Raw genomic sequence first — 26,517 nt, forward strand, 5'->3', positions numbered from 1 at the left:
ATGAGGGAACAGTAACTAAGTTTAGTATTAAACGTTATTGTTTAAGGTTCGTCAAGGCTCTTCGCTGTTTATCGAATTATGGTACATCGTCCGCATTCGAAGTGATTTGCATATTATTTGGCGTTTTTTACGAAATGTTATTGAAGTGAATTAAAAATGTATCTATTTTAACTATGATAAAATAGAAAGAAATTTCTCACACATAAGATTTTACATTTATAGATAAAGTTTAATATTTAATGTAGGTATATAAAACAGTATTAAAATATACATGTAATGGCCCGCGACTGTGAGTAACCACACGTAACATGTTAAATTTACAATTCATATTATTCGTCAATGGAATTAGGAGGTAAATGATTTTGATAGTTTTTTCAGACATGTGCTTAAATATTGTACGTTATTTTGTGTTTTATCCTACCACAAATTTAGCATATTCTAAAATCAAATCGGATATTCTAAAATTACGAAATCTCAATATACAAGCTTTGAGATTTGTCAAATTTATTGTTTAATTTTTAGTAAATTTTTCATGATGTTATGTGTATGTCTCTGTCATGAATCTGTATATCTATATATAAATATAACTGCTAAACATTTGGTTTGTTTCTTAGTGAAAAAAGAATTCCTTCCTGGCTCCTTACTCACTTCTAAAGAAACCTTTTCACTTTAGTTTATCAGATATCAGATATGTCTGCACCCAACCCAGAACACTAGCCTCCGCTTTATAAATGTAGACCTTATCTCAAACCAACAAAGTCTTATATCTATGTTACACAAACATTTTATGCGGTTCTCGAAACCGTTGTATATTCAGAAAATTCTAGAACGAAATTCTCCAACATTCCATTGATAATACAGGTAAAGACGCCAGCAGTCCACCGCATCCGATGCACGCCATTGATGATATAGAAATGGTTTCTTTCAATATAAAGTACACGTAGTCGCTACGATCACAGCTATCAATGCTTCTAACTTTTGAATTTTCAAACGAGAAACGTTTCAATAGGCTCAAAATATCAATCCTTTTCTGTACCTATATGTTACGCTATTTGAGCTAGATAAATATAGTTTAAAAAACTAAGAAATACGCTTGACTGATAGAATCAACTAAATTGTTTCAATTGCTCTTATACAGAGTATATCTACGGGAGTTATTTGATTTTGGCGACCTTTACCAGAATAAGGTAAATTCGTGAAATTATTGTATTATCACTAACCCTATTTCCATACAATGGTCCGTTTGAAGTTTAAAACAAACAAATATGCAGGTAGAGCTAATAAAAGTATATTAAATTAGAAATTTTAAAAGAATAATTAAGGTTTGGCAAAAACGCGGATTCGTATCCCGCCTCGGGATCAAAATTTTTTCAATTCTTTCAAAATTTCTCATTTATAAAGCAATTCAATGCTATAAAACTAAAAATTATATTAAATAAGCTTACGTCATGTCGTAGTCATAGTAAAATTGCGAAATTCGTATTTTAGTTTTTATGAAAATGCACGATGCAATCATAAAAAGACTGTGCAGCAAAATTTGTGTGGTAGCGGACATGCTATTTGACATCTACATATTATGACAATCACAAAAAGCCAGTTCAGAACATCAATTGATTTAACATTCTTCTTTTCGGTCTTTTAGTAACAAAGGTACCACATAGATGGCATCATATGTATAAAACGTAACATTATATATTATTTTATCTATTTTGTGTAAAGATACAAAAAGTAACCACTTATGTATATTATCATCGCCCTATCTATATACTTTTAAAGGCGAAAGCGTCCATATTTTTTACTCGGATCACGGAATATATCCGATACGCCTATCCCTTAGAGAAATACGGTATCTCATGAGCAAATACAAATTTTACCCAAATATCATTCGCTGTACGACTGTATAATGATCAAACAATACGCGGCATTCCGTTTATTTTGATCTTATTTAACAATAAGTTTTCTTTATAATGCATTTACCGTAATTAATGTATTCTTGTGGCAAACAAATTAACAAATTGATTGCGTTGTATTATTTGGAAATAAATGCACTCGCTTTAATAGTTTCAATAATTTATACGTCTTAATTTTACCCATCTATCCCATAACTGGTCGGGATGTATTTTTATCAGTTACCTTAACCAACCTAAAATAAAGAAATAAGCATTATGAAATTTGATGCAGTCCATAAGAATTTATGTACTAACTACATAAAGGCCATAAATAAAACGGATGTAATTTATATATTTAAAGATTCCACAATCATTTAGTTATTAAGTAGTTTCTTTCAAGGGAAATACTAATAACCAAGGAAAACTTATAGTGAATAAACTTCATAGCTAATTAAAGATGTATTGCCGATCGCTAAGGGATCGATTGATTTCATAAAGAATTAATGCCTCGGAACGAACGCGAGGTGATAATTGAGGAAAATAAGACATATTATTTAGTACGAACGGAAAACTTACACATTTATTCGTGGCCTTGGGTACACGTAAGTTCCTTCTGTTTTTGCATGAAGTAGAAAAATGACGACGATTCACAAAAAAAAAAAACATTCGTTTCATTAGAAGATTAGAAGAGATACTTATTAGTGGTTATTTATTTTTAAAATCATTTCAGTAGACCAGAGGTTACCTCATACAACCGTATAAACGTTACCTCTTTAAAACATTTGTAAGTGTAATACAGTTAAATTAAGATATCAATTACTAGCCTTTGCCCGCAGCTTCGCACGCGTTTAATTCGGAATAGTTTAATAGATGTTATTATATAATCCTTCATTTTGAATCACTATCTTTAAATAAAAATCCGTCAAAATCCGTTGTGTATGTATCCGATGTAATAAACTCGTCATTATCATAGGAGGCCTGTGTCCCAGTAGTGAAAATGTATGGGCTGATGATAAATTGTCAAAACCTATAAAAATTTGTATAATTTTCAACCGCAGACGTTATATTAATTAGAGTCTCCTTCATAAATATATTCTATACGAACCTGAATATGAATGTATCTGTGGCGTCAACATCTTTATTTAATTAAAGAATTAGTATTATTGTGTAGGCGTATATAATGAAACTTAGCTCCCAATGAAATATCAAATTTTCCTTTCATCTTTTACGTGATAAATTGTTCCATAGTGGCTGTTATATAAATTATTTATCAGCCAGACTTGTATGTCGTGAAATTATTAAAACCGTTACGTTATAATCTAATATTGTATTCTGTCAAAATATACTGTTCTCTGTAACAAATTTTAAGCTAACAAGCTTCAGCCCTTATGGGAGCCTTGTCCACGCCTGGGTACATACATGGGCTGATAATGATGACGATCCACCTTTAATAATCCGCAATAAAGAAATAAATTAAGATAATACATAGAGTATCCTATATTTTGGTGGCCCACCTGCTCCTTTGCTTGCCCTGCCATAAAAAAAATAAATAAAATTTATGTAAAATACAAAATTCAAATGAGCCAAGCACAAAGCCAACTCACCTCGTTAATACAAATTAACAATGACACAATCTGTGGTTTTAATTCAATTATGTATGAGAAATTTCCATCAAAGCGTTGATGTGACGAATGAAAATCAATTGAACCTGACAACTATCGATTTTTAAGCAGAATAAAGTAAATTTATTCCTTTTATAGTCAATATAACAAATTGGGACGTAGTCGTTTTATTCAATTTTTAAACAATGTTTTGAAAAAGGAAAGACGTTGATGCCTGTATCACTTTTCGTACCCTTCCCAGTCTTTTTCCTTATTCCTTTCATATACTTTTCTCATTCATATATCCATTATATCCAGTAAATATGGCAATTAATTTGCACAGGCATATAACTTCTACAAATGTTTAAGGGCAGCGCTGATCGCTTATCATCAGACCCACCAGCTTCTGAAAACTATCACATGAAAAATATCCAATAGTATTTGGACAGTGATTCCATATAGTTTTTTTTTTTATGTCATAGTCGGCAATAGAGCTGGTGGGTCGCCTGATGGTAAGCGCTACCACCGCCCATGAACATTTGGAGAGGCGTAAGGTCAATTGCAGACCTTTCGCCTCTACAAATGGATTGCCAACTTTAATTGGGAAGGGATTAGGAAAGGATTGATGAGAGGAATAAAGGAAAGGACTGGGAAGAGTAAGGAAAAGGATATGGGCGTCCGGCTCTCCCACTCACCGTACGAAACACAATAGCAAGCTATTATTTCACGCCGGTTTTCTGTGGGGATGTGGTACTTCCCCGGTGCGAGCTGGCCCAATTCGTGCCGAAGCGTGCTCGACTGCCACATTAAATAGTTCCTCTTATATAACAAATACTTGTTTCTTTTGACAAATCAAATGATACTGCAATGTCAGCTGTAAGAAATTTAATAAGATACATAAAATGAAATGGAAATATAAACAATGTAGGTTGTAGTTTCCTAAACAGTGTGAAATCTATAATATTCTTTTCTGTGTAGGTTTAATAGGAAATCCTATTATTTGTAAACATATTCATCTCATCGAGAGTTCCATACAGTGAGGTTTTTGTTTGTGATGAATCGCGATATTAAGCGTTACTACATTTTCACATGGACGCGTGGGTGAACTGAGGGTTCACCCTGGTAGTGACATGCTCAAAGGCCAAAGTCCCACATTGACCGGGATCATGATATTCGCCTTGAGCTGTCGCATGAATGGAGGTGGCCGGAAGGGCCATTCTACATCGGGCGCTACCTGGGTGGGCAACTCTGAAGTAGCTTGTCTTATTAGGTATAAAAATTTGATTAACGATTGATCATAATCAGCTCATTGAGCCTTAATCCACTGGCCTAGTGCGGGTTCGCTATCACATGTCGTTTAGGGTTTATAGGAAGAGAAAATATTAAGAAAAATATCTTCGGTTAGGGAGACTTTCTTTGCTCGGAGGGCCCTTATCATCAATGCAGTTTTTTTTATGTCACAGTCGGCAATGGACCTGGTGGGTCGCCTGATGGTAAGCGCTGCCACCGCCCATGGACATTTGAAGAGGCGTAAGGTCAATTGCAGACCTTTCGCCTCTACAAATGGATTGCCGACTTTAAATGGGAAGGGATTAGGAAAAGATTGATGAGAGGAAAAAAAAGAAAGGACTAGAAAGGGTAAGGAAAAGGATGTCGGCCAGTTGATACGGAGATTGTCCCCGTCTCCATATTTTTTATTTTTTTTTTTTATATCATAGCGGGCAGCTGAGCTGGTGGTTCGTCTGATGGTAAGCGATCACCACCGCCCATAAACATTCGCAAAAGTAGTACCACCGTGAATGCGTTGCCCACTTTCATGGGGAAAGGAAAGGATTAGCAACTGGAAAGAAGGATGGGACTAGGACGGGTGAGGAAAAGGAAACGGGCCTCCGGCTCCCCCACTCACCGTACGAAACACAGTGGCATGCCACTATTTCACGCCGGTTTTCTGTGGGGGTGTGGTACTTCCCCGGTGCGAGCTGGCCCAATTCGTGCCGAAGCGTGCTTGACTCCCACATATGAAATGAAATTATTATACACATGAGTGTGATATTCCAAAACACTACGGTTTCCATTACCTAAAATGTACTATTACTTAAATGATATAAATTCCACGAGATATAGTGTCTCTATTTTTAAGAAACTTTGGAGAATTCTACTCCACGCGGGGCTTCTTGTGATTTGTGACCCACTTAAATTAATTTCAACTTTACAGTGCTTGAAACAATGTTTGGGAGTTTGTCAATAAATTATTCTTTAATAGCTGCTTTTTGGTAACAAAGATAAGCAATTGTATTCTATGAAACATTAAGTGAATTAAACCGTAATTCACCTTAGTACATTATTAATTCTTATTAATCAAACATAGGAAGAAAGACTAGAAAATGCGGCATGTTGACGTCGTGACAGCTTTTTGTATTGTTTTTGGGAAAAATAAGTATGTATAAAATTCATAGTCGTAATATAAAACTTATGAGAACTATTAGAATAATATTAACCACAAATTATGTCCCATCAAATATATACCGTATAAACTTCTATAAACTCTCGCTATACTTCCATCAATAAAACTGCATCCTATGAGAAAAGCACAATAAGGGCATAAATAGTATAGTATTCGGTTATCTATACTATGATGTTATAAATCTGAATGGATTGTTTGTTTCAACGCACTTATCTCAGGAACTACTGGTGCGATTTGAAAATTCCTTTCAGTGTTAGATAGCCCATTTTGTGAAGGCTATAGGCTATATATGTATCACGGGCGAAGCCGGGGCGAACTGCTAGTCTATGATAAGGCCTAAAAATTAATATTTCAATAAACTACAACCACTTGCATTCCAGGAAATATAAACTGGAAAAACAGATGGGAACTTTATTGTGAATATTATAGAAATATTAATAAAATGTTATTCTGTAGTGAACATCGAATAAAACATTTGTTTGAATTGTAATTTTCTAATGCCCTATTTCATAATATTTACTAACAATCAAATGACGTTAGATAGCTGAGTTATTATTTATCTTAATTTATTTTTATGAAGCTATGCAAAAAGCCAGATACGATAGTGCACTATAATAATAGTTAGCATAAAAATTTCCATTTTATTTATAAAATACTTCATGCAAAAGATGCAGTTAAAAATAAAGCAAATGTGGAACAGTGAGTAGTGATATATAGTTTGTGATTGTCATTGACATTGATATGCGCGTGTCACACGTGTAGAAACAGTTAAAAATATTTTATATTTTAAGCTCTTCGCCTGTGTAGTTATGGAAACGAGACAACACTAATGAACAATTATAAGATTAACTTTTGTTAAATTGATTATAAGAATACATTAAATGGCCCTTCAAGATGGCATTTATTTTTGATTTCAATACTGGAAATGAATTGGCTAACTCTATGGCAAAGAAGAGTTTTGAGAGGTTCTTATTTTGATCCTCGGTGGAAATATAACATAAAAATATCTTCTGCTTTGCATCAGTTTCATGTAATAGCGCTCTCTACTCCACTCATAACTTTATTTTTCGCTGTCAAATATTGTTTATTTTTAATACCGTATCAAATGTAATATAAACAATTATCAGTTACAATCATAACATCTGTATAGAAAAAAAAAACAAGTAAAAGTATGTGCTATCTTATCTAAATCACCTCGATTCAAGGCTCGAAGCTGGCACTAAAATTATTTGTAGCTAACAAATCGTAAAAAGTACATCCATAGAACCTCCTTTTTGTTTTCGAAAGTCGGTTGAAAACAACAGCTTCGCTGGCTAAGGAGTAACTCGATGCAATATTCTTAAAGTTTAATACACTTTTATTCATTAATTTTCTTTTGAACATTGTTGCGTTATACCTCGCTGGCTTTGTTTAGTGGAGAAGTTTTAATAAAGTAGTTTATGTTAGATTCATCCAGTTTATTACGCTCTTATTAAAACTCATTTAAAATGTACGTAGTGGGAAAGTATACGTATAAAAAGGGTGCTGGTTGCAGCCAGTGACTTTGACAGTTGATTAGAATATTTCCTTTATGATAAACTATGGCTTCGCCCGTGATACATGTATACATATGTGGCCTATAGCCTTCCTCAATAAATGGGCTATCTAATACTGAAAGAATTTTTCAAATCGGACCAGCGGTCCCTGAGATTAGTGCGTTGAAACAAACAAACAAGCTCTTCAGCTTTATAATATTAGTATAGATTAACATGTGGGGTTCGAAACTTTAAAACTAAATTATTTAACTTAATAGTAGTTGTTTATCGCTGCCATACATCCAATCCGTTAAATGTATAAAAAATGCGATTAAATTGTTTTAAATATTTTATTAAAATAAATAAATATTATCCGAAACTAAAATGACGCTTAAATGATAAATCATTAAATCGTCACATGTACTCTTATACAGAGGATGATAAGGTATGTACTCTTATACAGAGGATGAAACTCATGAAATTACTAAATTGTCACAATTCTTGAATAAGTATACAAAGTTTGAATTAGACGGAGTCTGAATTATTCTATTGGGTATTCAGCCTAGTCGAAAAGAGTCGGTTACATACAAAAACGCAGGTTCTCGTGTTGCTAAAATCTAAATTACGACGGCTGTTTATTTGTCTGATCATTTTCGTGTTCCAATAGTATATTATTATCACCTGTATTTATTCTAGAAGCACGCATCGACTGACGCAGCTGTAAAATAAAATAATCATTTGATTGATCAAACAGTTTCTTTCAATCAATCTAAAACTGTATTTTCTTAAATTACATTACAATTTATTTCAGAAATATCAAAATAAATATTGGAATAATGGATGGAAATGGATTTTGATCATGAATATATGATGTCTACTTCAATTATAATTACAGATTATTTAAACAAATCATTCGTACTAATATTATAAATGAAAGTCTGTCAGTCAAGCCAGTGTCAAGCATAGAAATTTCTTTCAAATAAATAGGAAAGTGTGCCGGTGAAATTACGCAAAACCTGAAGGAGTGACTAGTCTGATAAATACAATCCTTACCATACTCCGTCTATGGTACTCTTTCTTCAATGTTTTTAATTCACCTTTTTTCTTTCGCCGCAGAAAACCGCACTGTGTCGTGAACAAAGATTAATTAATATCTGTCATCGTTATAAGATATCGAACATTTAATTAAGAAATACCGCACTGCTTTTAATTTAAAATAAATTTTGTCTTTATTCTGCACTGCATAATAAAATTGTAGGATTTCTTAAGCGCAGTGGTGAGTTAATTTCTTTATATTTGTTGAGATAATATTATTTTCAATAACGTGTTTTAATTTTAAGTGAAGTAAGCAGTGTTTGAATAAAATCTACGCAGTTTAAACGTATATGTATAAATGAAATATAATTATTAAAAATAAACTGCTTTCAAATTCTCATGTCTAGACAATGTTGTTTGAAGTGAGTGTTTACCAATTCGACTCTACTTTTGGGTGTGTTACCTCATAACTTTTTAATTGGTGAACAGATCCTAATGATTCTTTATTTATTTGAAAGCTGGTGCCTTACATGTGGTCCGATTTAAATTTTGTCTCATTCCGACAATTTGAAAGCGGTTTCGTTTTTTGATAAAAATAGTTATCAAATCATAATATGTTATTTATGACTTATTTACATGAATTATAATGTAAAAATATAGTATATACAATTAGCCTCACCTTATAGAGAACAAACGCTATTATAGCCAGCAAAATCAAGCTAAATATAACAGCCACTATGATAATCCACAAAGCCACAGATGGTATCTGACAGAGTAATATGGTCTCTAGCCTGAAAGAAATGTTAAATAATTAATACATAGACTACATTTAGATTTCTCTCTAGATTTTATCTATATACATTAGTTCATTGATTATTTAATTAATAACATTTAAATTATAACTGAAAAATAAAAATTATTTTTGTCTATGAACGTTGTATCCACTTGGAGACAAATAATAATTGATAGACATATGAGCTTGTAATAGAAAAATAACTGATAATAAAAAAAGTCATTAAAAAGACTACTGGTCCGAAACCAGGTTGAGCACTATATTATTAAATACCTATGTATATATCCAATATTGGAAATCTTACAAGGATAAATTATTATACAGTTATAAAAATGTCCGTAAATTTCTTTACCCTATGCTTAGCCGTGAACTTTTTACGTCTAATAAATGTATCGCTGTTGATATTGATATGTTTTTAGCATCATCTGATTCTTCTGTAAGAAAAGGATAAATCATATCAAAGTAAAACATATTTTTCCGGGTTTCCATATTAAATATTTTTATATAAACATTTAAATATTTTTATATGTAAAAAGCGAAAAAAAAATATAACAACTGCAAAAAACAAGTGTATATTCACTAACCAAAAGATCCGATTTTCGTCACAATACTGATATATATCGTTATTTTCTGATTCGGCCTCATATCACCGATATTACAAATGAATTTGTTCTCGTAGTTTAAATTACTTCCGTCACTTACAGGACACACAATGGCACCCCATTCTGGATACGCCTAGAAAATTCCACGGTGATAAGCGGAACATGATTTTAACCTTTATATTTAAAAAATAGCTCGCGTCTCAGTTTTTGTAACTCAACTCGCATAATTAATCACTACATAGTAGAGTACGACTAGATAACTTCGCCTTCTACCATCTGTGTCTGTATGCTTAGATCTTTAATATTGCGCAATAGATTTTGATGTTTTTTTATAGACATTGGTGAGATGAGAGATTCAAGAGCAAAGTCTACATATATAATAAGAAAGGGTGAAGGGGTATTACTTCGAATCTAACGCAAGATCAGCCACGGGAAAAAGTAAATTTAATTATATGGCAATATACTGTAGAAGATATAGCTTACATATATCGTAGTGTAGAGAAAATCAATATGGAAACTATTATTAAATACAATCTCACTCAGCATCCCCACCCAATTGGTTTTACCTCTATTGGTTATCTGAAACAATAAATATGACACTTGAATGATAGAAACAACTCAATTATCGCATTTGCTCTTATACAGAGTTTACGTAAAGTAGTTGAATTAGTGTACAAATTAAATCTATAAATTTAAAGTCGATCCATTACGAGTATATAGGAGTCACATTCAAACATGTGACATGACAACAACGGGTGTCATGGAAATAGAAAAGTGGGTCAAAATCGACTCAAGACTCAATCTGACTTACTACTCTGAACATAAATAAACTTACAATGATTAGAGAAAAGTAAAGTCCCGCGTCCCCTAGTGGGTTATGGGCCAGATGATATACATCTATTTCACTTGTAGATTTTCTTTACATTATATTAATGTTCCTGTTTTATTCCAAGGGAGCATGTAATCGCGATAGAAAGCATCCTATAACCCAAGTCAGCTCATACCCTCTCTGTATACAAAATTTCATCAAAGTCTGTTCAGTAGTTCCAGCATGATTAACGAGCAAACAAACTAACTTTCAGATTTATAGAATTAGTTATAAGTGTAGTGTGATGTGATTAAATTTCACACTTACAGTATAAACGTGTTCAAATTTCTTCTCGACAGTGTTCAAGTTTTCAGCTGTTGTATTAATCATATCATTGGGATTGGTTACTCTGAAAATATAACATGAATTAAACAATACTTTCATCACATCGTTGCAAATATATAGGGAATAAATTAAAGGCCCTGCGAATAATGGGACATACATAGCACCAACACTTTCTCATACTGCAATTGGTACTGCATAGAGACGCCACTATCACCCCTCAGTTTAATATAGGGACCGTTAAGACTGAAGATTTGGTTTAATTACCAGGCTCGCCTGTTGTAATAAACACATTGCTATGTACTTTTTTAATAACTGATGCTTAATAGACAGTAAATAAATTTAGTTTAAAAACGAAAAAACACGATCTAATGATAGAATCAATTAAATTATCTCACTTGCCCTTATACAAAGTATACGATAGCATAACAACGTAAAATCATGAAAATATAGTATCGTTCCCAATCCTTGATAAGGGAACAAAGTTTGAATTAAATATAAAATCCGTTAAAAAGTTTTTAATTTCTAAATGTATAATACTCGCGTAAAATCAAACACAAGAAAATACTAAATATGTCCGTTTAAAATGGGTCAAAATCGAGTCTAATGGAGTCGAGTTACATACTGAAGATAATAAGAACGTGAAAACAGTTGTTTTGAGTGTAAAAGACCTTAGTTTTTATAAGTATATCTATCTATACATAAGTAAAGAAAAATCACCCGTTCAACTGTAAACTAGAGTCAGGATACAATATAACAGTTTTTTCATAATATTGCTTTTCAGAAACATTGCCGCAGTGATTGTACACTTCGTTAATTATTTTTATTTGTTTATCCTTACTATTCAATATTCCCGTTTCTAATAGAAAATTTCCCATATTCTGTAACAAATTGAAATAAAGCGTTTAAAATAATTTTTAAATAATTGGTAACAAATAGATAATTGATTGCTTCAGAATGAGGTTGTATATATAAGTTACTAGCTGCGCCCCGTGGTTTCATCCGAGTTAGTCCGTATCACGTAGGACAATCGGGATAAAAAGTTACCTAAATGTTATTGCAGTTGCCCAGCTATCCACCCACCAGCTAATTACATTGCAAACGGTTTAGAAGTTTTTGCGTGAAAGAGCAACAAATACACACACATCCTTACATACTTTCGCATTAATAATATTAGTAGGAATAGTAGGATTAGAAGTAGGATAGTAGGATAGAATTAAACTGTTTTAATTAAGATATAAATAGTCCAGATTAAGAAATAATCACTTGGGTACGTTAGTTATTTAACACTGACACTTTGGAAACCATAGTTTTGTGTGATAGTTTACTATAATTATCCATAATTTATGCGAATTATATGCCATATGATAATATATTATAACTGGCTAAGAACCTCAGTCAATTTAACAACATCTAAATCTATATACACATATAAATAATGTCGGAGTGTCTATAATATTGAAATAACGGTTTTTATACTACACGAAAATAGCATTTTTTTACAATATTTTTAATTTTTGTCTGTCCGTCTGTTTGTTTCGGCTAATCTCTAGGCGGGTGGACCAATTTTGACGGGACTTTCACTGGCAGATAGCAGATGTAATGATGAATAGCTTAGGTAACTTCTTGTAACCAGCGTCCCAAAAACAAGGTATTTCAATACGGCTATTTTTTTCTGATTTTGTTAATCAACAACTCCTGGCTGACTGGTTTTCAACTGAGTGACATGATTCTTTTGTGTTTTATATACCTCTTCCCTAGGAAAGAGGCCTTCCTTTTTTCGTAGAAAATAATCATTAGATTGATACGATTTAAGTCTATTTGTACTTGTGCTTTCTGCAAATCGAGTAACAGACTACATCTTATCCTGTGTCAAGCCAGGCGATGCCGGAGCAAGCTGCGAGTTGATAGATAAACGATACATACCCAAATATCACCCTTTTGCAAAGTGAAACGGGGTTTGCAGAGGAAACTGTTATGTTCTCTGCTACAGCTTCTAGGATGTGTCAGAACATTAACTCCTTCGATCTGTATAACTGTACACAACGAATAGGCTGGGTCACCTTTATTTTCTAAAGAAATAGCGAAATGTTCCCTGTCAGTACTGCCTAACCAATATTCAAACGCTGACGAATTCAGTAATCTGAAAATAAATATTAGAATTGATTTATATTTGATTGTTTCAAATAAAACAAATGTTTTTAACAGTGCAAAGCGCTTCAAAATTTTCAGTTTTGAGGTAGCCATTTTTAAATAGTTATACTTTGAAGTTATATTTTGGTTATTTGTTGATTCTAAAAAGCTGCAACTTTACTGAGTGAGGTAGGCTTTATACCATTGGTGAAGCCGGGGCGAATAGATAGTATATAATTAATAGTGGTAACGGATATAGGTACATTTTAGCATTGCAACTGCCAACAATAATAATGCTGTTTAATGGGCAACACTGTAATTTCAGACTATATTATAATTTCAGACTCATATTTCAGTTATGGCCTTTGTAAATCAGTCTCCTTAATACTTACTTCATAGAAGATGATATTGTATGCACAATGTTAGGAATACAGACAGTTTTGCCAGCTCCGCAAGTCGAAACCGACTCCTTGCCTTGCAACGATAACCGACTTCTCTCGCTCAAAAGAACACGAGATGGCTCGAAGTTTACGCTGTCTTCTGGATTACTTAGAAGCCCAGCTGTTATGTTGTACTCGATTACTTGGAAGAATTCAGTGTTCTGTAAATGTACAACTAAATAACTTATATATGTACTCTTTCAAAACCTGTGGAATCTTGCAAATTTGCGTTCTTTATTTTAATCGTAATTTACCAAAAAAAATTAACATGTGTTATAAAGACTCCTAACTTTAAGAACACCGGTAAAATCCAACTGCAATACAATAGTGGCGGTGGCCAGTGCCAGTGCCTTAAAGAGTTTCAATAGATGAATTTTCATACAAATCCATCTAAAACATTTAGTTCCGCTAGTTTTTAGTATACTTACCGGTATCTTCACTTGCACCCCGAGTTTTCGGCAATACGGCGGTTTCTTATCATTTATAGCCACTACGTAAGAAAAGATACCGGTATCTGATCCCTCTTTTAACTTCGAATATATAGTTGATAGCTCAATTCTGATTTCTATAGCTGAAAATAATAGAAGCGGGTAAGTGATTTGTCAAAAATTTATATACCATGATCAAACTCACACGTTTGGTGCTACTTTTATCATAACATCTAAATAAACTAATCTTATGCTTATATGATGTAGTTGATATTGTTCTTATTTCATATTTAAACATGAGTTATGTTTCTAGACATAGGGGTAAAATAAGCGAGATCGGTGCATTTAAAATTCCTTAAAATCCTACTAATATTATAAATGCGAAAGTTTGTAAGGATGTGTGTGTGTTTGTTGCTCTTCCACCCAAAAACTACTGAGCCGATTGCAATGAAATTTGGTACGTAGACAGCTGGACAACTGGAATAACATATAAGCAACTTTTTATCTCGATATTCTTACGGGATCGGACTTACGCGGGTGAAACCGCGGGGCGCAGCTAGTATCTCAATAATCCCAAAACCGGCTGCTACAGTAGCATCATTTGCTCCTATCTAGTTTCAATGAAATGGTACGTCTTCATTAATTGTATTAAAATTACCTGCATCGATTTCCCTTGGCTTTTCCGGATACGTTACATCCAAACATACTTCCATGTCAAAGTTTTCCAATTTATCAACATGCTTAAACTAAGGAAAAAAAGAGTCTCAAACTAAATTTTAACAAAAGCAAATATTTAATAACAGCATGGACGTGCTCATTAAACAGAATGTAATTAACATAGCGTTCAATATTAAAAGCTTATAAATTGCCTAGTTAAAATTTAAATTCTATATATTCCTCCCACATTTAAACACAAAAATTATTGAATAAAGTGAACTAATTCTAAATTGAATGACTAAATTGTATTATACAATCAGTACATTGAATATAGATCGTAATGTCAAATATCTTGTAAATTTTACTAATTAAGTATGAATCCAAATAGTGACAATGGATCAAATTCAATTAGTGATGTAATTATAATTATTGTCATGCATAATTTTAGTCGTAAAGGCTAATTTATTAAGTATGTTTTGTTTTTTACCTGAAAGCTTGGAAGTGTTGCTCTTAATTGAACTGTCACAGAAGCCATGCATTGTACAAGGAAAACACTGTTACTGTATGGAGCACCGATGGATAAATCTACAAGATTAAGGGATTTTTAATTAAATGTAAATGAAATTCTTAAGTCATTTATTAATTGCCTTAATTTATCGGTATAAAACAGAAAAAAATACTTTTCGTTTCAATAAAAAGGTCAAGGGACACCTATGGTACATACCACTCCAGATTCTAAAATGTGACAAAATTACAACCAATCGGTTCAATAGGTTCACATCGCCAAACCCACGGAAGCATCGAGTAACAAAATCAAGGAAGGTGAATCGAAAACCTCCTGCATTTTTGGGAATGTCGGTTAGTAATGTAAAATGTCTATATTATATTTTTTTTAATGATTTATGACATCACATTTGAATCTCAACTGAGTTCCTGAACGTAAAGCAATTTAGAACTTGAAGACTTTTTAACGGATTTTAAACGCGATTTATTCATTATATTATTAATCCGACGTTTCTAACACTACAGCGAGTGTGGTCACGAGGAGACTAAGATGTTATATAGGTTATACAAAATTTATTGTTTGCGAATTACCTCCGCCTATTTTTCCGCATTTGGTATGTTGAGTATTTTTTCGGATGTTGATATGTCTGACATGGGGTTTTAAATTCTTGAGAATGTCGCGCTTAAAATCGGTTAAAAAGCCTTTAATTTCTAAATGTATAATACTCGCGTAAAATCAAACACGAGAGAATACTACGTAAATCAATTACTATATGACCAAAGCTTTAAAAATACATTTAAAAAACGTATGCATAAATTATCTATACAAAATTTCACCGACTCAATTACCAATAAACACGGTTGCGGATAAAAGTATAAAACATACAAATCTTCATTCAAAATGATACCTTATTATATCGATTTATAGCAAAAACATACCATTGCAGCCGTTTTCTTGATTTTCAATAGATGTTAAACTGAAGCCGAACGAGCGGAATCCTTCTGGTTTTACCCTAACCCGGTATGTAGTAGGTTCATTCAGAAGGGAATATCCTGAATAAATATACACTGCCCCTGCCCCGTCGTCTTCATACGGAGCTGCTATTGCCACTTCTGAATAATAAAAAAGTCTGGATAAAATTCTAAAAAAGCATTTAAGTACTTAAAAGAACTATGGATAGATGCGCCTCCTTGACGCACTGGTAAGCACATGACCGGAGAACCGAGGGTCCTGAGTTCGATACCTGTGGGGACTAACAAAAAATAAATCTCTTTCTAGCAGGACATAGAAAGCTGAGCAGCGCTGGACTACTATACTATACTGCTATAAAATTTCCTTACTCATACTCTATGTAAGAAAGGATAAAATTTTGTTGATACTATAATAATTAAAGCGTGCTTCTAGTTTTTTCCAAATAATATTTATTTAGGCGACGACAAGCTAAATAGTTGTTATCATAGTAAGTTGCCATGTGCAATGCTAGTAAACTGTATTGAAGATGAAGATATGTTCTGATAAAATATACGAGATGGTCGTATAATTTTATAAACACAGGAAAAAAGCAATTTTACTTTATTTTGTTTAATAAATGTACATTAGGTATATCCGTAACCTTAAAGTTTTTTCATATTCTTATAGAATAAATTAATGACTTTTGTTTCTTGAGATACTAAATGATTTTCCTTGATTTACTCACCATCTTTCCCATCCCCATCCATGTCACCCAAGTTAAGCATCGCATTTCCAAAATAGCCACCAACCTCAGTAGCTTTTATTGTCTTTTTGTAAACTAATCTCTATAACACAAACGAATATATTAAATCAATAAACAACCATAAATATAAAAACCATATTGATTCGATCTTGAATTGATCCTTATTAATATAATACATGCGAAAATGACTTTCTTTCACAGGGAAGCCATTTTAAGATGTGATTTTTGTACAGGGGCCATCCATAAATTACGTCACGCGAATTTTAGAACTTTAGACCCCTCCCCCCCTCCTTGTCACAGTTTGTCACATTTTTAGAACCCCGTCCCCCCTAATGTGACGTCACACATTTAGCAAACTTATGCATTTATCTAAAAATAATCAAAAGAAAACACTTATTTTAATTTTTTATGTGTCTCACTTGCATTATAACTTGGCTCTAGGAATCAAATGTTGTTACGGAAGAGATAATCTTATAGCGAGAGTGCGAATTTATTAATAAATATAGATTGAGAATTATCTGTTAAATTTTTTTTGTTCCTATATAAATGTGACGTCACAAGGCTTTTGATCCCCCCTGCCCCTTGTCACATAATGTCACATTAAGATGATACCCTACCCCCCCCTTTAACGTGTGACGTAATTTATGGATGGCCCCACAGGAGGCTAGAAAGTTATATAGGATACTTTTTACTAGGGTTAAACAATAACTCCTTCTCAATTTAAACTATCCCAGCGCATGTTATAGCGCGTTCTACCAAAAAAATCGAAGCAACTCTTATGCTGTAAAATATTTTTTATATATTTCCCTTACATTAGCCGAAACGTCTGAATCCGGTACGAAAACGTACACTGCTCCTGCATCATTAGTATTTGCATCCTCAGCATAAGTTGGAGCACCGATGAGAAGCGAATCATAGTGGACATTCAACCTGAGCGAGCATAGCGCTGCGCCAAACATTATTCCCACTCGGTCGCTTCTTATTGTCTGAATATGTGTATATTTCTTGTTAAAGAAAAACACCTAAAAGTATAGATAAGTATATACATGATTAGATGAATTAACAAATAATATCAGTGTATTTTTATTATTCAAGTAGCTTATGACAACTATTTCGATTTTATTTTGTTTTTATTAGCTTCAATTATGAGCCTTTAAACGGACAAATTTATTTGAAATTTTGTAAGTTTATCTAACGCACAGTACAGTAATTTCATCAGTTTATCTTAATATTCTCATTTGACTCGCCAGGATTAAATAAATATCTTACATTATTTGTTTTACAGTACTAGAACAATTGAGTTGATTCTATCATTGAAGCGTGTTTTTTTTAAGTACTATATAAGTAAATTATTTTGCTATTTTTATTTATTTCCATATTTTATTCCTTTCAACCTCCCGAGTGAGTAAGAAATAAGGAGAAAAGAGAAAACGGAAACATATTTAGAACATGAAAGTGTCACAAATATTCAGATTATTATGGGAAAATCCATCACGCTTTGGAATGAATTGGGCCAGCTCGCACTAGAGAAGGTACCACACTCCCAACAGAAGATCTGCGCGAATTAGTAGTATGTGACAGCCACTGTGATTAGTAGATATGACAAGTTTAGGCGCCAGAGGCCCATATCCTTTTCTTTGCCCTTCGTTCCTTTCCCCTTCAAGGCTTCTGCAATTTCAAAATGTTGACGGGCGGTGGCAGTTCTTACATCAGGGACCCTCCAGCTGCTTACTTATTTCTCTTTTTATTTAAAAAATAACTAACCAATGTAAATAATAACAAATTGCAAGTTAATTCGGATAATTAGGATAAATTACTTTACCTTTCCAATTCCAACGTCCCCATACGTTGAACTTATTGCAAATAGCGATTCATTTGTAAAGAATTTTCCAAATGTTATGCTATAACCTGTAAAACTTGTGGAATTATAATTAAACATAAAATTTACGTTGAGTTCCTAAATGTGCCTAATATTGTTCTAACATCGATCGCCCGGGGTATTTTTAGTATCTTTATATTTGTAACGACACTCATCCTGAATCGCGCAAGTGAAAATTTCCAGTACTTAACTATATATATACAACTTCCCGACAACATCCACTAGGGGTCGTACCGTCGGGTAGCGACGAATGCTTCGGCGATACCGCTCCCTCCGACACCTAGTGGTATATAGGGTACATGAGGAGCACGGGTTGGTTTTTAGTCAGTACGAGTCTGACAGTACCCTTCGCCTTTCCCCCAGGGCGGAGGGTCTACATGAGGATTTTCCAACTACCTTCTTGCCTTCACATATTTAAACAATACAGCATTTGCAAACATTCCCTTGTAGGTAAAGCAAGTGATGGCCATAAAAACTATGACGTTGTTAGTAAAAAAATCCAATCAGAGCCATCAAATTTCATTACCAAATTTATTAAAATAAAACGACACTGCTTTTATAAGCATTGTGAAAAACGTTGCGAGTGCCTACCAAAGAGTAAAATAGATTGATGAGCTGCAAAGATCGATTTCTGTTAAAGCCGGTATGTAATTAGTCTTCTACATCGTGTCGTGATAAGATTGCGACTATTTTTTACCGACACCATCAAGAATTCAAGCTGGATTGTAATGAGTTACAAGATCATGAGCAGGGTTGAGCATGAAGAAACGGGGCTAAACTCCCCATTTATCTTCGCCTAAACTGTATACATATTATACTTACGAGTAGTAAGCGTATGCAAATAACAATATTTTCTTGATGCATTCCATACAAAATGATATTCATACCATAATTGTGATCCACTGCGTCCTTTGGGACTATTTTTGATATTAATTTTGGATTGTCTGTACTGAGAGGATCTTCATAAATTGACACTTGACCTGCAATTAGTTTTTATAAGAGTATTGAAAAAATATTAATGCACTGTATACCGTCTTGGCCTTGGGGAATAATCCCGGTATATAAATATTAGAGATATTTTAATTTGGGGACTAACGAAAGTCGCCATCTGAATTATTATTTATGACTCACTATAATATTGAGATCTGCAGAAAAATTTAGATCCGTAATAAATTCGTTTGATTATAATTCAACGGTGTAAAAAACTCAAATTGTGAAACGTTCAATGGATATAATAAACCGTAAGATAAGTTCGGTTTATTTAAAAATACCACAAATTAGGCTCCGACTAACCAACCAACCAACCAACCAAATGACAAGTAAATCCTCGTCATAATACGTACCTATGATACGATGAATTCACATCTTATTCTTATATATAACTAGCTTTTGCCCGCGGATTCACACGCGTTAAATTCGGAGTAGTTTAATAGATGTTACTATGTATATATAAACCTTCCACTTGAATCACTCTATCTATTAAATTAAATAAAATATAAATGATAACTGTAATTTTAAATTAATTAGTTTAAAATAACAGTTATCATTTATCAAGATTAATTTTAGAGGCATTTTAAAAATCATCATTATAACGTACGTATCTTAAATAACTGTAATATATTTGTATTGATTAATTGTTAGTGCATCTAACGGAATGACGTAAGTGGTCGATAAGCTGCCACTTATTTATTTATTTTTATTTATAATACTTTATTGTACAAAACAGAAAATGGCACAATGTATATAAATATAATATGGCACAATGATATTTTGTACAAAAGGTGGCCTTATTGCTAGACAGCAATCTCTGCCAGGCAACCTGGTAGGAAAGGAAATGCAAGAAGTTTAAGGGTTAGTGCAAAAAACTAAAAAATATATCAAAATATGAGAAAAAAAATACACATGTTTTACATAAATACTATATAAAAATATATACTCATACAATATAATACATAAACTATAATATACAGAAATTACAAATGGCTTATACAATGTCACTGCTTATATATGCACTTATATATACGACTACTGATATAAACGACCCTCGATCGGTAAAGAAAAGAAAAATGTACACACCTCTATGGATTGGGCTTCCTAGAATAACTTCCATTTCATTGTCTATTCCAATATCCCAACCGAATGAATCCATTCTGTATTCTAAAAAATAAATATTCTAATAAAAGAGGATACATGATTCCAACTGAAAGTCTACAAATGTATATATATGTGGCTTCTGAATTAACGATTGTTTCTTGTACAGTTTTAGTTGGATATAGGCCATAAACAATTCCCAACTTTCTTACCAGAGACTTCTCGGCCTTTGACTTCCAGGGAAAAATATCTAGTGTTATTTCTGGAATATTTTCTATTCTATATTACATCACCTTAGGTGATACTCTGATCACCCAAACTATAACAATAATTACTGCGTATAAGTCCAAATATACGAACCAAATTTAGTACCAAACGTAGCTCTTTCTTGTTTCTGGAGCCCTTTTAATGTATGCATATCAGCATTAACGGCTTGTATGAAGCATAGTCCCAATACAGCCAGAGCTCTCTCTGAATAAGAGAAAAATATTGGTCTTCAGAATTTCTTAAAGATAACAAAAAACTTTGATCAAGAGGAGGGATTCGAGCCCGCGTTATAAAAAGTTATACTCTTAAAAATCACATCTTTAGGTCATTTAATTGCTATAATACTAAAAATTATGATAAATAAATTTGGATCTTTTAGTCCATGAATTAATATTGTTTAAATTGTTGCAGTTTCAGTGTATAACCTTGTATAATTTACCGAGTAATAATAATATATAATACCGAGTAGTAATTTTTTTTTTAATTTTTTTGACAAATTCTGAATAAACTGTCACGCTAAACGCAAGCTCCTAACTATATTAAATACTAATGATAACTTCATTAGTGTTCCAATAAATTTTTGTCAACCATCATAACTTTACCTTTTTTTTTTGTTGATGGATATTTCATTTCCCCATATCGTGGTGCGCATGTCTGAAATATGTAATATGATATACATCCTACTAATATGATAAATGCGAAAGTTTGTAAAGGTTTGTGTGTTTGTTGCTCTTTCACGCATAAACTACAGAACCGATTGCAATGAAATTTTGTACGTAGATAGCTAAACAACTGGAATAACATATAGGTAACTTTATATCCCGATATTCCTACGGGATATGGACCTACGCGGGTGAAACCGCGGGGCGCAGCTAGTACTCTATAATAACACAAAAATGTATAATAAATTTTACCCTATTGAAATATCCTTAAACGAACTTTTAGCATACGTCATCATGTTGCTAATTTCATAATACAATAGGATAAACAAACAGTGGGTCAAGTGCGAGCCGGACTTATTTCACGCACATAAGCTAAAGGGAAGTAGCAAGAAGAATCATCAATCCAATGAATGACTGTGCTAACCGTCGCTTTACTTAAACTTTTGCCCAACTATTACGGTTCATGAGATACACGGAGAAAGTAACACACACTTATATTGTGACAATTTTTTAACTAATCAAAAATTATACCACACTAATGAAAAAAGAATACTAATTAATGCAAGTTTTTCACATACCATTTCAACGTAAAAGATACACAGGTTTAAACATTCAGAAATAAACGATACCAACAATAAATGTATAGAATACGAGGATATAAAAATACTTACCACAAAGAAATCGTTGGATGCCCTCACAGTCGCACCGAGCCAAATGCTATGTTCCGCAGTAATATTTACTAAAACACACATGCACATAGAAATCGAATATATAAATATTAAATATCGCTATGAAATATCGACCGACTTCTTTTTACAGTGGTTAACGCGTGAGCTTAGAACTTAGGAATCCTGGATTTACACATCTCGATCTGGGAGGACATGGGATATTGAACACCTATTTGTCCATAATATTCGATTTCAACATACTCCACTAGGTAAAACGGGACATCACTTTTAGTTATAAAAATATGACAATCAAAATCAAAATTTAAATTAAGAGCTTACAGCATGATATCGATCAGAAATATGTAAACCTACTTACTGTTATCTAAATAGAAGGATATTTTAGTCATGTTTCCATTTTCATCCATAGTAAAGACTTTCCCAACATGATCTGCTTTTGGGGCACTTATAAATAATCTGGAAAATGTAATTATTTATTTTAATTATGTTATTTAACAAAGTACAAAAATGGCCTATATCAATATGTCATAAGGTAGATCATTAGAGGGCAAATGTCAAAATATTTCCTAAAACTTACGCTTTTCAGATATTTTATAGAATGTATTTGATTGATGACAAAATAACGAATTTCCACTAAAACAGCTCCTCCATTATTTATCAGCTTCTGTTTAAATATAGAATATAGTATAAAATAATACATTTTTAGTTACCTTTTGGTCGATGCTTGATAAGCAATGCTGTAGCCAAACAGAGCTTCTTCCGCCATTTCTTTTTGGGGACTGAATTTTTTCATAGATGGAATGTGGTATAAACTATGAACCGACGTTATTATTGTGAGAAGGAAAATACCTGAAACATTTACTGTAAATATGATTAAATTTCCACTTGCCACGTCTGCATCAGAGTTTCAGATTTCCCCACTCAACAAAAAGATATGTCACTGAAGATTGTGACTTGGTTGCCTAAGCTTGTAAAAAAATTTAATCACAATTTTTTAAACTCAATGAAATGTTTTGTTTCGTGTTGGTGTAACGACGACTGAACCTTACTTATGAGGTTATATTATATTCAAAATTTTATTGGGTACAAATAATAAATAGTTAATTAAAATAATGACTTTTAATAATAAGTATTAAAATTTACATTTTCGTATCTTCATAATAACATCTTTCTAATCTTCTTAACCGACTGTAGAAAAGGAGATTCGAAATTATAATGATTTCTTTTTTTATGATACTCTATTATTTTTTACCATGCTGATACTGAATGAACTGATTTTCATGATTATTTTTAAATTCAAAAGCGCTTACTTGTCATTCGACAATTTGCAAGCAGTTCGGCATTTTGTTAAAAATAAATATAAAAAATTTACAAACTCTAACTCTAACAGAAGTTTATTCTTATAATTAAAACCTATTTTATTGAACACTACAAAGCAACAAACCCTTTTCTTGATCCTTAACTTAATAGCATAAGGTACATTTTATAATGGGAGTAAAAGTATTCATACATTATACATTTAACTATAACATATTTCCCACAAGAATTAACAGTACTCACTCAGTTTTAACATTTTTCTCTCAAATAAGCGTCCAAAATGTATCACAACAAATTGATAAATAATCAATTAGCAACCATTGACGTAAATCGTAAACATTGGAATAAAACAATTCTGAGTGTCCATTTAGCATTTTCCTTGTAATACCGATAACTATTGCTAACAAAATTGAAGCATACAGTCGCTCTGTGTCGCAATTAGAATTGAGGAAGTAGATATCTTTGGTATAGCTAGCTTGCCGCCCGCGGCTGCGGCCGCCTCGCATACAAAGAAAAAACAGTATCGTATGTTAGGGATAAATATTTTCGTATGTTCTTTCTCGAGTCTCAAACTATAATAAACAATTAGACTGTATTTTCGGTAATTGTGAAGCGATTTGCGAATTTTTTATCAAGTCCAAAAGAGTATACTTGGGTATACTGGGACCACATTATCATCACATCAGAATCTGATGATGGAAACTCAGATAAATCGAGGAAAAACCAACCATTTCACAGTTATGATTTATCTTAGAATTAAATTATCACACATTTATCTTAGAATTAAATTTTGACCCAAGTGCCGGTTTCTGATTAAGCTATGGTATAGTAATAGTTTTGCATTCGTATGTAACTTAAGTAAATGTATTATGTAATCTGTTACTGTTAAAATGATCTGATGATACAATCAGGCGGTGGAAAATGGAGTTCCTTAACGACGGATAGTAAAAACACGAAATAATGTAAATGGAATAACAATAACATACCATATTAATTATTCGGAACGTCGCTTAAAAACACAAGGAAAATAGTTCCATTGGTTATACGATTAAGGTGCATTTTTAATTTTTGTTATTTTAAAAGTTTTGCGTTTAACAATGTTTTTCAGAACAATGAACAATGAAAGAATCACAGATGAGATTATATTATATAGATATTTTTCTATTAATTAGCTGCATTTTCCATATCAGGCGTGAGTTTCCCTAATTCAATTCCCTTTTTAATTGCAATGACGTCAAACAAGGAATAAATTTATCAAAATGTTATTTTGCATTGTTATTTCAAATAATACAGTTGCCTCTAATATTGTGTTGTAATTTCCTCATATGTGCCGATTTTATATTAATTATGAGTAAGTTTGTGTGGAATTTGTATTTTTTTTTTCGTCTTTCAATATAATACTATCTTATCATATTAATCATAGTTTTAGACCTACTATATGATTGTCTATTTAATTGGTGTATGCAATTTTAATAGTTGTTCTATTAATTTTTTTTTTTGTTATATGTACCGACCAACGAAATCATATTTTGCACATTTTCCATAGTTGAATAGTTTTTCTATTATAGATCGGTAAATCTAAAGGTATTTGTGAAACTATACGCTATAACTATCATCTATGTCAAATCCCATTGCCTGTTGCCTCGAAACTAGTCATTTCACGGATTGCTATTTTTATGTGTATTATATTTTAAGATTTTGATGTGTTCAATCTCCCTTTTTATTACAATGGATCGTCACTGCTATTAACAATGTTTGTCTGTTCCTATGTTTGTGTGTCTGTCTCCTCCACGTCTTAACCACATAACCGATTTGAACGAAATTTAGTACAAAGATCGTTTATGATCCGAGAAAGGACAGATGATATTTTGTACATGAAAACTTCTCAGGGAAAACCAAGACTGCCCATCTTTTCATTTCGTTCACGGGCGAGCAAGCCACTTTTTAAATAATCTTTTTATAGGTATTTTTTTTTTATTATTATCAGCTTCACCTGTATGTTCGTATGCTTGTATGTAACTAACTTATGTAGACTCAATTTTAAAATACTTCAAACGGATGGATTTAATTCAAACTTTGTACACTCATAAAGGATCGATGACAATACAATAATTTAATACGTTTATATTATTATCCTTATTGGGTTCGCCAAGTATAAATAATTTCTTTACGTTTTCTCAGTATAAGAGTTAGTAAGTTAATTAGTATTTAGTTATATATATAGTTGTCTCTATCATTAAGCATGTTTTGCAGTTTAGTGACTACAGTTATTTTATTATAAACTAGCTACGCCCTGCGGATTCACCCGCGTAAGTCCGTATTCCGTAGGAATATCGGGATAAAAAGTGTCCTATATGATATTACAGTTGTCCAGCTGTCTACGTACCAAATTTCATTGCAATTGAACCAAGTAGTTTTTGCGTGAAAGAGCAACAAACACACACACGCATCCTTACAAACTTTCGCATTTATAATATTAGTAGGAAGTAGGATTACATTCCAAGACAGACTATAGCATTTCTGATTTTATAGTAGGAAGTTTATGATAACGATAAGGTAATGCAGAATGTATCACTATTTTAATCACAAGTTCTATATTTTTAGGGCTTCTGCCAGTAAGCTATTTAATATTTATTGGAATGCGATGCATCTCATCTTTTTTCTTCCATGAGCCATCTTACGTAGTCTTC

At 32.5% G+C, this 26,517-nt stretch overlaps 1 protein-coding gene across 1 annotated transcript; it reads right to left on the reverse strand.

The window, feature by feature from the left end:
* Positions 1-7,948: 7,948 nt before the first annotated feature.
* Positions 7,949-24,217, reverse strand: LOC119835048 (integrin alpha-4-like). The gene is made up of 25 exons (XM_038359646.1): positions 24,071-24,217; positions 23,221-23,359; positions 22,869-22,966; positions 22,496-22,563; positions 21,765-21,816; positions 21,256-21,366; positions 20,881-20,961; positions 19,692-19,784; positions 18,748-18,833; positions 17,738-17,947; positions 16,908-17,007; positions 16,150-16,323; positions 15,194-15,291; positions 14,708-14,795; positions 14,050-14,192; positions 13,574-13,782; positions 12,975-13,191; positions 11,769-11,929; positions 11,034-11,115; positions 10,382-10,477; positions 9,881-10,031; positions 9,649-9,730; positions 9,183-9,294; positions 8,522-8,593; positions 7,949-8,186 (listed from the first exon to the last, which is right to left on the reverse strand). Exons 1-25 carry the CDS (start codon positions 24,081-24,083, stop codon positions 8,091-8,093), a joined length of 2,832 nt encoding a protein of 943 aa, XP_038215574.1. The 5' UTR covers positions 24,084-24,217; the 3' UTR covers positions 7,949-8,090.
* Positions 24,218-26,517: the final 2,300 nt, after the last annotated feature.

Source organism: Zerene cesonia, chromosome 20 (assembly GCF_012273895.1).
Source record: "Zerene cesonia ecotype Mississippi chromosome 20, Zerene_cesonia_1.1, whole genome shotgun sequence".
NCBI lineage: Eukaryota > Metazoa > Arthropoda > Insecta > Lepidoptera > Pieridae > Zerene > Zerene cesonia.